Source organism: Schistocerca gregaria, chromosome 2 (assembly GCF_023897955.1).
Source record: "Schistocerca gregaria isolate iqSchGreg1 chromosome 2, iqSchGreg1.2, whole genome shotgun sequence".
Lineage (NCBI taxonomy): Eukaryota > Metazoa > Arthropoda > Insecta > Orthoptera > Acrididae > Schistocerca > Schistocerca gregaria.
The window spans coordinates 351647030-351663808 of NC_064921.1; the positions used below are offsets into that span (position 1 = coordinate 351647030).

A 16779-nucleotide genomic window follows, 5' to 3' on the forward strand; every position below is an offset into this window, starting at 1 on the left:
TGTATATTTGGAATACTGGAAGAAAATCGGCTAAGTAGCAATATATTTCCCCAAAAGTGCTACAAACTGTAAACAAGGGCGACATGAATATATAGGCAGCTGTGTATTGATAGAGGATCATAAATTATATTAATTAAATAATTGGAATACCGTACTGTGTCATAAATTTTAGGGTAACACTCATATGATTGTCCCATATACATTGTAGTGGCAAAGTGGTTGTTTTTTGGGGGTCATAAATTACAGAAATTCAACCTGCCATACCATTTATACATCACCCAATTGGGCTAGCAGTGTGTGTGTGTGTGGGGAGGGGGGGGGAGTGGCTAATGGATGGAGGAGGAGGGTGTTAAGTGTCAATTGGAAATGGGTCAGAGAGATAAACATCTTGGATTGAAATAAATAAACGATAAGAGCAATGGTTCACAGCTTGTTAACATTAGGGTCGTAAATTACACGTTTACAAACACATCATTGATGTTATTTTCATTAGGAAGGATGCAGCTGGGCTCCTCAGAAAGGGGAGAGTGTTGGGGGTGACATTAAAAGCGGCAGATGGTGTTTGTTTACATAAGGTCATGAATCAGTGCGCCGGAAACTGCTTCACCTCCCTAGTGTTCCATAGATCATATTTAAGATAAACGTTACGATGTGAAACGTGTCCCAAAGAGAGACACATGTACGTATCTAGAAAGGAAAGGAGATAAAATTATTGATATGGCTATATGCTGACAATTTACGGAGCTTTTCCTGGAAAAATAATTATTTTTCTTCAAGAATTACTCTGCTGTACAGAAAGAACTGTTAAGGGGAAACATTTGTGATCTACATCTGAAAACTGTTGTTCTGTGTGCCATACATTTTTCTTCTTTGGGTAGATTGTCAGTAGCTTAGGCTTTCCTCCGCTGTTATTGACATCAATTTAAATTACAGGTTTACTTTTACCAACGACAAATTATTACATTTTCTTTGCACTGCACATTTTCAAGGATTAAAATTCTATTATCTGGTGTCAAATAATATAACGGGTATGTACTGTGTGTATGATTTTGGGATATCCTGTGTAACATTCTAGCAGCTGAAGACAAAAACAAAACACTATTGTAGTAGAAAGCTTAAGATTTTGTGGAGGTCTTTGCCCTATGGAGACACGTTGTGTCAATAGATATCAGCATACGACGATAACAGCCAAAATCAGTGAGCATGATCTTCGCAGACTACGTTAGCTTCTTTTTTGGAGGCACTTAAGCGCTGTGATCGACGTGATATACCACTGCAAGTGCGGCCAGATGAAACCATAACTGCATCAAAATCGACAGCAAATACAGCTAACTTTAAGTGACACATTGTTAAAAACATCAACTGCAACTTAGGTACTGCAACCACCTTTCTATTCTACCTGTTGTTGCTCCAATATTCTGCATTTATCTGCAACGAATTGACGCATGATGTAGGGAATGGCTATTGAATATCAATGTAGACAAGTGTAATGTGCTGCGAATACACAGAAAGAAAGATCTTTTATCATTTTGTTGGCACACCCACATCAGTGTCATGAACTGGTAATTTTTTAGGCCAACGGTTTGTTTGCCGTGGGGAGGAACCTAACCTAAAAAAAAATGATTGCACAGTTCTCGTGTGTTGATTGTATTAGGTTGGTGCCTAAGTACGTAGCGTTTTTCAGTAACTTTATTAAACACAACAGATACACTTAAAAGAGACTTTAGTCATCAATAATACTTTCTCTTTCACTGTTTATAACAGTCTGCCAACACCGGGATTATCTTTTCTATTCCGCTACTGTGGAAATAACAAGGTTTTGAGACGAAGAACTCGTCGAATCATATTCACAGCGCTTTTTCATCCGGAGAGGAAATTCCTTGAAAGTTGTACATTTTTCTATTTTTCTAATCATCAGTCTTTTGACTGCATTGATGCGACTTGCCACGAATTCCTTTTTTATGCCAACCTCTTCATCTCAAAGTAGCACTTGCAACCTACATCTTCAATTATTTTCTGGATGTATTCAAATCTCTGTCTACCTTCTACAGCTCCCTCTAGTATCATGGAAGCTGTTTCCTGATGTCTGAACAGATGTCATACCATCCTATCCCTTCTCCTTGTCAGTGTTTTCCACATGTCCCTTTCCTCTCCCTTTCTGTGCAGAATCACCTCATTTCTTATCTTATCAGTCAAACTGACTTTCAGCGTTCTTTCGTAGCACCACATACCAAATCACTCGATTCTCTTCCTTTTTTCCCAAAGTCCATGTTTCACTACCACATAATGCTGTGCTCCAAACTTATATGTTAAGAAAAATGAAATGAAATGAGCGTGTGGCATTGTTGGTCGGGAGACCCCATCCGGGGAAGTTCGGCCACCGAGTGCAAGTCTTATTTCAGTCGACGCCACATTGGGCGACTTGCGTGCCGGTGATCAGATGAAATGACGAAGAGGACAACACAACACCTAATCCACGAGCGGAGAAAATCTCCAACACGGCTGGAAATCGAACCCAGGCCCGCTCAATGGGAGGCAAGCACATTACCACGTAGCTAGGCAGGCGGACATTTTAAGAAATTTATTCCTCAAATTAAGGCGTGTGTTAGATACAATAGACTTTTATAGGCCAGGAATGCCCTTTTTTGAAAGTGCTAGTCTGTTTTTGATGACCTCCATGTTCCGTCCGTCATTGGTTTATTTTGCTGCCTAGGCAATGGAATTCCTTAACTTTGCCTACTTCTTAGCCATCAGTCCTGATTTTAAGTTTCTCGCGATTCTCTCTCCCGCTACTTCTCATTACTTTCGTCTTTCTTCGATTTACTCTCAATTCATATTTTGCACTGATTAGAGCGTTCATACCATTCAGTAAATCCTGTAATTCTTCTTCACCTTCACTGAGGATAGCAATGTCATCAGCAATCTTATCACTGATGAATTTTAATTCCATTCTTGAACCTTTCTTTTATTTCCGTCATAACTTCTTCGATGTATATATCGAGAGTAGCCGCAAAAGACTACATTCCTGTCTTACTCCCTTTTTTATCCGAGCACTTGGTTCTTGGTCGTCCAGTCTTATTATTCCCTCTTGGCTCTTGTACTTATTTTATATTACCTGCCTTTCCCTATAGCTTACCCCTGTTTTTCTCAGAATTTCGAAAATCTTGCATCATTTAACATTGTCGTATGCTTTTGCCATGTCGACAAATCCTATGAATGGGTCTTGATTTTTCTGTGGTCTTGTTTCCACTGTCAAACGCAACGTCAGAATTGCCTTTCTGATGCCTTTACATTTCCTGAAGCTAAACTGATCGTCATGTAACACATCCCCAATTTTCTCTTCCATTCTTCTGTATATTACTCTTGTTAACAACTTGGATGCATGAACTGCTAATCTGATTGTGCGATAATTCTTCCACTTGTCGTCTCTTGCAGTCTTCGGAACTGTGTGGATGATATTTTTTCGAAAGTCAGATGGTATGTCGCCTAACTCAATGCGTTCTGTGCACCATCGTGAATAGTCATTTGTTGCCACTTCCCCCAATGATTTTAGAAATTCTGATGGAATGTTATCTATCCCTTGCACCTTATTTGATATTAAATTCTCCAAAGCTCTTTTAAATTCTAATTCTGGTACTGGATCCCCTGTCTCTTCTAAATCGACTCCTGTTTCTTCTTCTATTACATTAGACAAATCTTCCCCCTCATAGTGGCCGCCAATGTACTCTTTCCACCTATCTGCTCTCCCCTCTGCATTTAACAGTGGAATTTCTGTTGCACTCTTAATATTACCAGCCTTGCTTTTAATTTCACCGAACGTTGTTTCGACTTTCCTATACGATAAATCAGTCCATAAGACAATAATTTCTTTTTCGACTTATTCATATTTTTCACACAGCCATTTCGTCTTAGCTTCCCTGCACGTCCTATTTATCTCATTCCTCGGTGACTTGTATTTCTGTATTCCTGAATTTACCTGAACATTTTTGCACTTCCTTCTTGCATCGATCAACTGAAGTACACTCCTGGAAATTGAAATAAGAACACCGTGAATTCATTGTCCCAGGAAGCGGAAACTTTATTGACACATTCCTGGGATCAGATACATCACATGATCACACTGACAGAACCACAGGCACATAGACACAGGCAACAGAGCATGCACAATGTCGGCACTAGTACAGTGTATATCCACCTTTCGCAGCAATGCAGGCTGCTATTCTCCCATGGAGACGATCGTAGAGATGCTGCATGTAGTCCTGTGGAACGGCTTGCCATGCCATTTCCACCTGGCGCCTCAGTTGGACCAGCGTTCGTGCTGGACGTGCAGACCGCGTGAGACGACGCTTCATCCAGTCCCAAACATGCTCAATGGCGGACAGATCCGGAGATCTTGCTGGCCAGGGTAGTTGACTTACACCTTCTAGAGCACGTTGGGTGGCACGGGATATATGCGGACGTGCATTGTCCTGTTGTAACAGCAAGTTCCCTTGCCGGTCTAGGAATGGTAGAACGATGGGTTCGATGACGGTTTGGATGTACCGTGCACTATTCAGTGTCCCCTCGACGATCACCAGAGGTGTACGGCCAGTGTAGGAGATCGCTCCGCACACCATGATGCCGGGTGTTGGCCCTGTGTGCCTCGGTCGTATGCAGTCCTGATTGTGGCGCTTACCTGCACGGCGCCAAACACGCATACGACCATCATTGGCACCAAGGCAGAAGCGACTCTCATCGCTGAAGACGACACGTCTCCATTCGTCCCTCCATTCACGCCTGTTGCGACACCACTGGAGGCGGGCTGCACGATGTTGGGGCGTGAGCGGAAGACGGCTTAACGGTGTGCGGGACCGTAGCACAGCTTCATGGAGACGGTTGCGAATGGTTCTCGCCGATACCCCAGGAGCAACAGTGTCCCTAATTTGCTGGGAAGTGTCGGTGCGGTCCCCTACGGCACTGCGTAGGATCCTACGGTCTTGGCGTGCATCCGTGCGTCGCTGCGGTCCGGTCCCAGGTCGACGGGCACGTGCACCTTCCGCCGACCACTGGCGACAACATCGATGTACTGTGGAGACCTCACGCCCCACGTGTTGAGCAATTCGGCGGTACGTCCACCCGGCCTCCCGCATGCCCACTATACGCCCTCGCTCAAAGTCCATCAACTGCACATACGGTTCACGTCCACGCTGTCGCGGCATGCTACCAGTGTTAAAGACTGCGATGGAGCTCCGTATGCCACGGCAAACTGGCTGACACTGACGGCGGCGGTGCACAAATGCTGCGCAGCTAGCGCCATTCGACGGCCAACACCGCGGTTCGTGGTGTGTCCGCTGTGCCGTGCGTGTGATCATTGCTTGTACAGCCCTCTCGCAGTGTCCGGAGCAAGTATGGTCGGTCTGACACACCGGTGTCAATGTGTTCTTTTTTCCATTTCCAGGAGTGTATTTCTTCTGTTATCCATGGTTTCTTCGCAGTACCTATGTTTTTCTTTCCAACTTCTGTGATTGCCCTTTTTAGAGATGTCTATTTCTCTTCAATTCCACTGCTTATTGACCCATTCCTTCTTGCTGTATCTACAGCCTTAGAGACCTTGAAGCATATGTCGTCATTCCTTAGTACTTCTGTACCCACTTCTGTGCGTATTGATTCTTCCTGACTAATCTCTTAAACTTCAGCCTCTTCTTCATCACTACTATATTGTGATCTGAGTCTACATCTGCTCCCGAGTTCACCTTACCATCCAGTATTTGACTTCGGAATCTGTCTCACAATCATGCAATCGAACTGAAATCTTGACGAATCACCCGGCCTTTTCCAAGTATACCTTCTCCTCTTATGATTCTTGAGCAGAATATTCGCTATTGCCAGTTGAAATTTATTATAGAACTCAATTAGTCTTCCTTCTCTCTCACTCCTTGTCCGTTATTCGATACAGAGCGGAAGAGATGAAAATCTGAGGGAACAAGAGCAGATGAATAAGGTGGGTGTGGTATTACTTCCCAATCCAGTTCCTTTATAGTGTCGTTTGTCAGTCTAGCAGAATGTAGGCGGCTGTTATCGTGGACAAACATCACTTCACGCAGTCTTCCTGGTCGTTGTTCTTGGATTACATTACAAGACGTCTCAGTTGTTGACAATGAACTTCAGCAGTCTTGGTTAAAGCCTGGGGAACCAATTCGTAGAACACCACATTGTCTCTGTTTCACCAGATGCATAACACTATCTTTTTCGGATGTGCACAGGTCTTTGTATGGGACATTGCTGCCTTATTTGGACTCACATTTAATTTCGTTTTCTTATGTTAACTTAAAGACACCAGTTCTTGTCACGCGTAACGATACAGGTTAGCAATGCTCGATGTTGTTCAAGAGTCAACTGATGACGAGCAAGCAGAGGTGCACATATGGCCACCCATAGATTTTTGTGATTTTGGCTAAGCGCATGCGGTAAACACACAACCGATTTTTGAACCTTCCCCATTGCATGCAAATGTCGCACGATGGTGGCATGATCAGAGTTCATCACACTTACTAGTTATCGGGTACACTGACGAGGATCATTGTGGATTAATGCGTTTAAACGATCTTCATCAAACCCCGAAGGTCTTCTTGAACGTGGAGAATCACTAATGTCAATACCACACTCCTTAATTTAGACTAGATTTCAGTTTTCCTTGCATATACTCAAAAATTAGGTGATTCTCGTTTGTGTGGAACATGTCCGAAAGTATAACATAAAAAATATAGAACATTTGAAAATAACACCCACTTTCCTGAACATTTGTCAGGAGATCGTAAAAATATGTCAGTACATTACAGTAAACTGCAACCGCTAATATTTACAAAATTAATACACTGTCACAATGAAACATAGTTAGGCACTTCTCATAAATTTATTGTACATAGAGCACCTAATCTTGACTATTGTGACCAAGTGCTGTCAAAATTGAAATCTAACAGACATTTTTGCTTAAGCTTATGTAACAGTAGATGAATATCTTAGTAGAAGTTGTTGCCTACCAAAAAGTTTTTTAAACTTGATCTGGAACCAAGCTTTTAATAGTTGCTGGCAGTTTATAGAAGATGTGTGTTCCTAAATATTTGACCAATTTTTGGACCAAAGTAAATGAATGTAAGTTTTTATGTATGTTGTTCTTATTCCTAGTATTAACACTACATCTTGAGCTATTAGTTGAAAAAAGAGACAAGTTACTTGAAACAAATTTCATTAAGGAATAAATACACTGAGATCCAGTTGTTAGAATACCCAGTTCCTTGAACATGTTTCTATCTGGTGTTCTTGAATTTACACTACAAATGAGTCTTATTACACGCTTTTACACTCTAAAGAATTTTTCTTGGCTTGACAGGTTACCCCAAAATGTAATCCCATACGGCATAAGGCACCCAAAGTGTGCAAGTTTTTTATATTTGTATCTCCTATATCTGAAGTCGTCACATTCCAAATACAGACTTCTTTAGGCGATTCAGCATTTCTGTAGTATGCCCTTTCCAACTAAATTTATTACCAAGTGGTAATCCCAGAAATTTAATACCGTCAACCTCATCTATCTGCTTGTCCTCATATGCTATACATGTTCTGGACAGAAATCTCTTACAGGTTCTGAACTGCATATAATGGGACTTTTCACAGTTTAATGATAGTTAATAAGCTTTAAACTATTTATTCATTTCAGTGAAAATTTGATTAGCAGCCATTTCTGAACCTGTACTTATCTTGCTATTTATTGCAGTGTTTGTATCATCTGCAAACAAAAATAACTTAGCATCTGGCATCATAACAGGCAAGATGTCGTTAGCGTATACAAGAGAAAGCAATGGACCCATGATTGAACCTTGAGGAACACCACATGAAATTAATTCCCAATCAGATGAAGACTGGTTGCTTACTCCACAGATGTTTTGCAATGACATCCTTTGTTTTCTGTTAGTTAGATAAGACTTGAACTATTTTGCAGCACTGTCAGTGACACCAGAATATTGTAATTTACTTAAGATAATGCTGTGATTCACACAGTCAAAGGCTTTTGACAGGTCACAGAAAATGCCAGTAGCTTCTAATTTTTTTTATCTAATGAGTTAACTGCATTCACACTGTACATGTAACGAGCCTTCTCTATATCAAAACTATTAAGAAACCCAAATTGTGACTTGGACTATATATTATTTCCTGTCAGATGCTTAAGAAGACTCTTGTTCACAATCTTTTCAAACAATTTTGAAAAAGCTGGCAGAAGTGTAATTGGTCTCTTTATTCCCCTTCTTGTAAAGAAGGTTACCTTCAGAAGACGAGCATTTTAACCAGTATGGAAATGTTCCACTGGTAAAAGACTGATTACACAAATAACTTAAAACAGAACGCAACACACATAAACACTCTTTAATAAACTTTGGTACTATATTATCATAACCACTAGAATACTTCGACTTTAAGGATTTTATGATGGATGCTAATTCTTTGGGAGAAGTGTGTGTCATTTTCATTTTACTGAAATTATTTGTAGAGAGTGGCCTCAGATATTCCATTGCATTGTTTATTAAATGTGATAACCCCAAGCTGTCAGTAACAGAAATAAAGTACTTGGTTAAAATGTTTGCAACACTATATGCACTTGGTATTGATGTCTCATTTATTTATAGAGATCTCTGTTCCTTTTCCTTTTTGGCCCCACTTGTCTCTGACTTCACTATATCCCATATAGTTTCTTTTGTTCCTTCATGTACCTATTTTTTCTCATAGTAAAGCTGCTTACATTTCTTGATTACCTGCTTAAGTGTTTTGGAGTATTCGTTGTAATGCATTAGAATGTTAACATCAGAGCTGTTCTTAGATAGTAGATACAGTCTCCTATCTGTCCCACATATCTTTATTTCTTCTGTAATCCATGGTTTATTTTTAGACTTCTGTTTGATTTGAGTTACCTTTAGAGGAAAACAATTTTCAAAAGAGGAAGTAACTTTATTAACGAATGCTTCGTATTTTCCATTTGAATCAGAAGTACTGTGAACATCTATCATCCAGTTCATGTCTTTGAGGAGCCTCCTAAAATTCTCAAGTTTGACTGATTTATTACTCTCCTGTATTCAGATTTAGCATATTTTTTATCCTAACAAGTTTCAAAATTGAACACAAGATGCTACATGCCATGATCAGAGAGCCAATTTACTATTGGTTTTGTGATATGAGTTTTTTTTCCTAGATTTGTCTACAAAGATATTATCAATAGCAATCTCAGAGCATTTATGTACCCTAGTTCTAAATTTCACAGTAGGAATTAAAATGAATGACAATGTTGCTGATACCAATAATTGTTCACTGAGAGCGCTTTTCAATAAATCCGCACTAAAATCACCAGTCATCACTATTTCCTTCTTTTTTACTGTGAGATGGGACAAGAGAGATTCCAGATTTTTTATGAAGAGGTTAAAGTTTCCTGAAGGTGCATTCTAAAAACTTACTATTATAAAGGACTGGTAGTGAAATACTATTCTGTGGTGCAAGCTTCAAGTGCTGCTCTGGCCAAAATTTATTAATATCATTCTTCTTGAAATAAACACAGTATCTGACAAATGTGGCAACTCCACCTTTCTCTATTTTTCTCTACAGAAGTAAGAGGGTATCTTAAATCCAGTAACACTTAGCATATCTACACCTCTGGTCACATGATGTTCAGTGGGGCAGATTATATCAGTTGGTTTGCTCAACTCTAATTCTTCTCCTCAAATAAGCAATTCATCAAGCTTACCCTTCGGTCCTCAGATATTCTGATGCAATAAGGATGAGTTAGTTTTTACACTGGCTGTGTTACCAAATGGATGAACCTAATATTTCTGTCAGTCTTTGAACATCTCCAGTTTCAGTGAGGGACTGTTGGCATGAACTGCACACGTAAAAATTTGCTTTTTGGTTGCCTCTTTTATTAATGTAATGTCATTTTCAACCTATCTCTGATCATCTTTTGTTTCTTTCCTTCCTACCCTAAAAAGCTGCTGTTCTGTCACTTGTAGAGACTGATACTTTACCACATGCGATAGTGATCCCCATCTTAAGTAATTTGCTTATCCCATGTAGCCCTTCCCTTTCCTACTGAGGCGAAGGCGTTGCCTCATATAGTCCCCACCTACTGATAGGGTCAATAGGAACCACACCAATATGAAACCACATACCTGATTCAGACAGCCGTTCCACCTCTAAATTAATTCTCCTAACAGACTGGTTTAAATGAGGCCAGTCATGGTGCCTCAGAACAAACACAAGATCGACACAAATATGTCTTGTCGCTGAAGCTTTCTTTACCAGGTCACTCTCAGTTGATAATTAGGGTCCCTGTCTATGCTGTTGTCTGCCCCACCCACTCTTACTAATGTGTCTTCCTTTGAGAAGTCCTTGCAGAGTGAACCTACACCCTTAAAACGAGAAAATCAATAACTTTCCGCGCTCTGTCGAATGTCGTTATCCCCATAAGCGACACAAATGTTTCTGACTGCCTTCACAGCCGTCAACTCCCTATTGAACTCAAACAGAAGACTATGTCGGAAGTGTTTCGATTTCTCCACTTGGCACTCCATTTTCTAGCGTCCACATGTTCACTCACTATCTTCAAATGACAAACTGACAATACGTAAACTCAAGTAGCAACAGCGAACTACAAATAAAAACTGACAGTCGAGAATAAACCCTTAGCAACTGGAATACCACCATGCAAAACAAGAAAGCTTAGAACTTATGCACAAACCTAACATTAATATCACTGATAATCGATAATTAAACCTCACACACGTAGCTCAGCCGGCCCTCACACACGATCAGGAGGAAATGTTTTGCAATCCACTTCTGCCGTCGATAGAGTTGTCAAACAATCACATATCACTACTAAATCTCGTTCAACTAGGCCACAGAAATTAACATGAAATGTTTCGCTGATTGGTGAGGTTGTTACAGAACAGGAAAATTCGGACTGGCAAAGGATATGGAAGAAAATCGGCCGTTTTGTCTTCAGAGGAACCATTATGACATTTACGTTAAGTAATTAAGGAAAACCATGTGAAACCTAAACCTCAAGGGAATGGAAGGAATTTTAATCACTGTCCTAAGGTTTGCAGGCCAGTGTCTTACCCATAAATCTTCTCCCTCAACTTGTCCATAAACGAGCATTTTACTCTGCAATATAGTATTTCATAGATAAACGGTATGTTCAAATATCGTAATAATAGTGAGTTCGAAATCTTCAGTTTTGACGTTTAAAATCTACTGATTTCCATTTTTTTGCAGAGGAGAAAGGTTTGATACAGATTCGTCATATGACAAAGAAAATATATTGTGAACACTAATGCTTTGGTTTTCCTTTTTTCAGGTTAAGCAATGAGCCGAAAAAGTCGATCAACGCGTACTGTTGACGACAATAGCGTCGGGATTGTGCACTCGTCTACCTTCAGTTTTACAACTGCAATACCCAAATCGTACTGTATTCTCAAAATAAATTAAATAAAGTTTCACAGTTTTCAGTGTTTCATTGGCGCTCCATTTCTGTGGACAACTGTGTTTCAAATAAATGTCAATGGAAAGTCTGTACGAATCCATACATATTATAATTATGTAAGTAAGTTTGTTCCACATCTCCTCCTACACCATTGGATCGATTTAGAACAAATTTTGTACACATCACATGTCACTTACTGATGGAAGAGAACCATTGTGACGTAAGAACCACCTACCTCTCAAAAGAGGGGGGCCGGGGGAGGGGGTTAGGAGATAGACGCAGGTCATTAGGAAGGACAGTGGGAGGGGAAGCGCGAAATGGACTGCATGGGAAGAGGAGGACATGGGCAGAGAAAAAAGAGAGGAAGAGATTAAGAGGGAGGGGAGAATGGACAGAGAGAGGGAGGAGGAAAAGATAGACAGAGAGTGGAGGAAGGGAGCAGAACAGAGAGTGGGGTGTGAAGGATGCGGACAGAGGGGGGGGGGGGGGGGGGGGGGGAAAGGAGCAGGTGGACACGTAGAGTAGAGAGCAAGAGATGGAAAGTGAGATGGGAAAGCAGGAGGTGTACTAATAGAAGACCAGAATAAATAGAATAAATACATACTAAAGGAACGCCAGGCACTCAACCAATTCCGAATAAAGGAACTTCGATTATTAATATGTACAGTGTGCAATTTGCAGTGTGTGTACGAAGGTGTACACACATATTAAAAAAGATACTGACTAATTTATAAGGTTTCTTTTTTTCTCTTAAGTACAGGAACACATGTTGAACTTATAACTTAGCAGAAATCAATTTCTGAATGTAGTTACTGTTTAATACAATTTTTCTGCTGTTTCAATTGTCAGTAGGAAATCATTCCATACTTCCCCATCTTTCTGTTATTTGCACATTCAGCTCCGATTGGATTTTCGTGATTATCATTTTCTTCAACCCTCTCTTGCCAAACGCTTTAAACAAATCGGATAAATATCAAGTGTAATTTCTAAACAATAATACCAGAACATTTCACACGTGACTGAAATGTTGGTGTCACAGTAAAAAATGCACACGAAATTTAATCTGCCGCAGATGTCGTAATTGCTAGACCAACATAAATAGGTGAAAAGGCCTTTGAACGGAATGAAGCTTCAACAACCTGCTCAAGAGCTGAATGTAATACTCGTAGGTGAGCGCTATTGACACACACCAGTGTTCCAGATTTATGAATAATCAAGTTGTAATACCCCAGTAACTAGTAAACGGGATAGCGCTGGCTGGAGTGGCCGTGCGGATCTAGTTGCTAGTCTGGAACCGAGCGACCGCTACGGTCGCAGGTTCGAATCCTGCCTCGGTCATGGATGTGTGTGATGTCCTTAGGATAGTTAGGTTTAATTGGTTCTAAGTTCTAGGCAACTGATGACCTCATAAGTTAAGTCGCATAGTGCTCAGAGCCATTTGAACCATTTTGTCGGGATAGCTTATAAAGTAAAGCTCAATTACAAGACGTTTGGAACGCGATAACGTCCAAAACATATAATCAGAAAAGCTCCTAAACGAACGCAGTCTTTTCCAAGAAACAGTAAACAAACACGAAAATCTCCTTCACGACGAAAAGGAGTTGGTCAATTTCGTTTAACGCTGTCTGAGATCCCCCTCAAGATGAATAGTCTACGTCTTTTTGAATTCAGATTTTTTGTCATTTGAATGTTTTTAATTTAGCGAACCACGAGAACACATAAATTCGTAGGACAACATACTACTCTCTCCCTCGTGTGAGCTGCAGCTGGCACTTATTGGACACAATGATTCTAATTCCTTTTAAGACGCTGCAACGATTTTTGGAGTGATGGTGCTGGAACAGAGAGGTGTACATAACAGTTTGACCATAATTCAACATTTCTTTATTTCCTTAAAACAATCTTAAACAAAAATTCTTAATCAGGAAGAGCGACCTCCAGGTTAGGTTTGCATTTTATTAGTAATTAAGAAACCAACAAACCAGAATCATTACGATGATATCAAAGAAAAGTTGGTCAACCGTGACACAGAAACTTAAAGAAGTTTCCAATAAAAAGCAAAATAATCATACACTAACAAACCTTGTTAAAATTCTTATTATTTGAAATTATGAAAAATAATAATTATTATAAATATATAACCTTTAGCCTGGACTGGACTTGGAGAGTATTAATTGAGGACAGACGAACAAGAAATGAACTCGGGAAACAATGTGCCATAGCATGTGATGATATTAGAAAGCACTAAGAGCTGCCAAAAAAACAAAGAAATCTTTCTTGCACTAAGCACTAAATGCATATTTAAATCCGGTGTTCATAAAACATCACCCAAAATTGTGCTGGACGCATTCTCTGAAAGTTATTTCGGGCAGTTAGTTCATGAGTCCATGCGAATAGTAAACTCACTTGACCTCTTAACAACAAATAATACTGAGCTAACAACGAGCATCAAAACGGATTACTAAACACAGACTTCTCATAGCGTGGCTGAATATCGTAAATCCCAAATCTTCCAAAAATAAATAAAAATATACCTATTCAAAAAATCTGATAAAAATTCTTTTGGCGCCTTCCTGAGAAACAATATCCATTCCTTTGAAGTTAACAATGTATGTGTATATCAGACGTGACATGAGTTCAGAGAATAATATCGATAGCAACTGCAAGATTTATACAAATAAGTTAACGAACGACGGAGCTTCGTGCACAAAAATGATCATAACTCTGTTGCATAAAAGACGAAAAAAGGATGCCAAATTTAAACGAACACAAAACCTCCTAGAATAGCAATCTTTTACAGAAGCTCAAAATTTAGCGCGGACTTCAATGCGAGATGCTTATAATAGTTTCCTCAAAACCAGGCAGAAAATCCCAAGAGATTCTGGTCGTATATAAAGTATGCTAGCGGCAAGATACAGTCAATGCCTTCTTTGTGCGATAACAATGGAAATACCATCGACGACCGTGCTGACAAAGCAGAGTTATAGTTGAATTCTTTTATCTTGGCGATTCGCGCATGCCCGCCCAAACGCGGGAGATTGCTGCGTTGCCAGTTGCACACGACGCACGCGCCAAGAGCAGCAGCGCCATACTATAGTATAGTTCGCAAGGTTACGTTTAGGGGGGAGCGCGCAGTTCACGGCCGCGTTAACCCTTTCGCTGCTACAAAGACGTGCTCCCTGCATTCCGCGCTGTGCGCGATTTTGTCACTGCACTGCTCGCCAGACACATGGTGTTCCGACTGCTTTGACACTCTTATCATTCGCGTCCGGTGTAAATAAAACTTTTATTACAGTCGCGAAAGACGGAATATTTCTCAATATTACATACGACACCTACGTGGTACTTAAATTAATTGAGATATTGTTATACAGTAAATTTTAAATGAAATTTTGGTATCTTGTCCACATTTCATTCTCAACATTGTGGCAACTAAAATCGACCATACGGAAAGTGTAGGCTATGGACTTTTACCTCTGCAAACTCTTCAAAATTTCGTGCAATGGTCTACTACATTTAATGCTGCACAATAACTGCGTTGAACATCGAAACAAAATTGTCATTTATGGGGGGAAGGTATCAGTCAAGAAGATGTGTAAAAATCAAATTTTCTGGCCAAATAGTTTTGTGAAATCGAATGATAAGAGTGTCAAAGCAGTCGGAACACCGTGTGTCTGCACAGGCGAGCAGTGCAGTGATGACAAAATCGCGCACAGCGCGGAATGCGGGGAGGTGTCTGTAGCAGCGAAAGGGTTAATGAAGAGACAAAGCACTAGAAATTTCAAAAAATTGCATTCAAACGAATATAATTCGTGGAGTAAGACACTTCGACATTGTTTTTAAATAAAGAAAATATTAACCGTTACATTAACGCAACTCGTATGGCAATATAACTCCATGAGGACTATAACACGTCACGCAAAATACTGACAAACACTGTTGGCGTGACTATGAATTACTCATGTTTCGTCAAAGTACAATAGGAAATAATCAATTACCGCTGATCTTTATTGCGAAAAACGGTTCGTGAGATTGATACAAACACCTTTCCTTGCTATCGCCTGAATTAGGAGGTTTATTGCTTGTTTGGTTTAATTAAGTAATAGAATATGAAGAAACTGGTATAAAGAATGCTTTTTCCAAACTTTCTATAAAAGAAAGTCTGCTACCAAGACATTGATTTTGTTCAATTACTTTATTTATGACTGAATGTTTCTAAAACTGAAGACACTCGTCTGTGCTCTGCACTGCAGTCGAGATCTGGCAACGTCGTTCTCTTTTCATTGGCTGTCTGTGTTTTGTGACGTGAGATGCACAGAACGCACCTAAACTCGGCCGCCAACATAAATGACGCGCACTTTAGTAAACACAGCCTTCCGCAGTTCCTTCACCAAAGAAGACGAAGTAAATATTCCAGAATTCGCACCACGAACAGCTGCCAACATGAGTAACTTAGAAGTAGATATCCTCCGAGTAGTGAAGTAACTTAAATAAAAAAGCAAGTCTTCCGGTCCAGACTGCATACCAATTAGGTTCCTTTCAGAGTATGCTGATGCAATAGCTCCGAACTTAACAATCACATTACAACTGCTCGCTCGGTGAAAGATCTGCACCCAAAGACTGGCAAGTTGCTCAGGTCACCCTAGTATTCAAGAAAGGTAATAGGAGTAATCCACTAAATTACAGGTCCATATCACTAACGTCGATATGCAGCAGGATTTTGGAACATATATTGTGTTCGAATTTTATGAACTGACACACAGTCAGCACGGCTTTAGAAAACATCATTGCTGTGAAACACAACTAGCTCTTTACTTACACGAAGTATTGAGTGCTGTTGACAAGGGATTCCAGATTGATCCCATATTCCTACATTTCCAGAAGGCTTTTGTCACTGTACCACAAAAGTGGCTTGTAGAGAAATTGCGTGCTTATGGAATATCGTCTCGGTTACGCGACTGGATTGATGATTTGCTTTCACAGAGGTCACAATTCGTAGTAATTGACGGAAAGTCATCGAGTAAAACAAAAGTGATTTCAGGCGTTCCCTATGGTAGTGTTAAAGACACCTCCGCTGTTCCTTATCTATATAAACGTTTTGGGAGACAATCTGAGCAGCCATCTTCGGTTTTTTGCAGATGACGCTGTCGTTTATCGACTAATAAAGTCATTAGAAGATCAAAACAAACTGAAAAACGATTTAGAAAAGATATCTGTATGGTGCGAAAGTAGACAATTGACCCTAAATAATTAAAAGTGTAAGGTCATCCACATGAGTG

At 40.1% G+C, this 16779-nt stretch overlaps 1 protein-coding gene across 2 annotated transcripts in view; it reads left to right on the forward strand.

Annotated features, from left to right (window-relative positions):
- LOC126337037 (uncharacterized) overlaps nucleotides 1-11533 on the forward strand; it is a 132288-nt gene extending 120755 nt beyond the window's left edge. For both annotated transcript variants that reach the window (XM_050001340.1, XM_050001342.1), the window contains one exon: nucleotides 11375-11533. Coding sequence is in view for 1 of the 2 variants with exons in the window: in XM_050001342.1 (XP_049857299.1) it covers nucleotides 11375-11379 (5 nt within the window). In the remaining variant the exon portion in view is untranslated. The remainder of the gene's footprint in view (nucleotides 1-11374) is intronic.
- Nucleotides 11534-16779: the final 5246 nt, after the last annotated feature.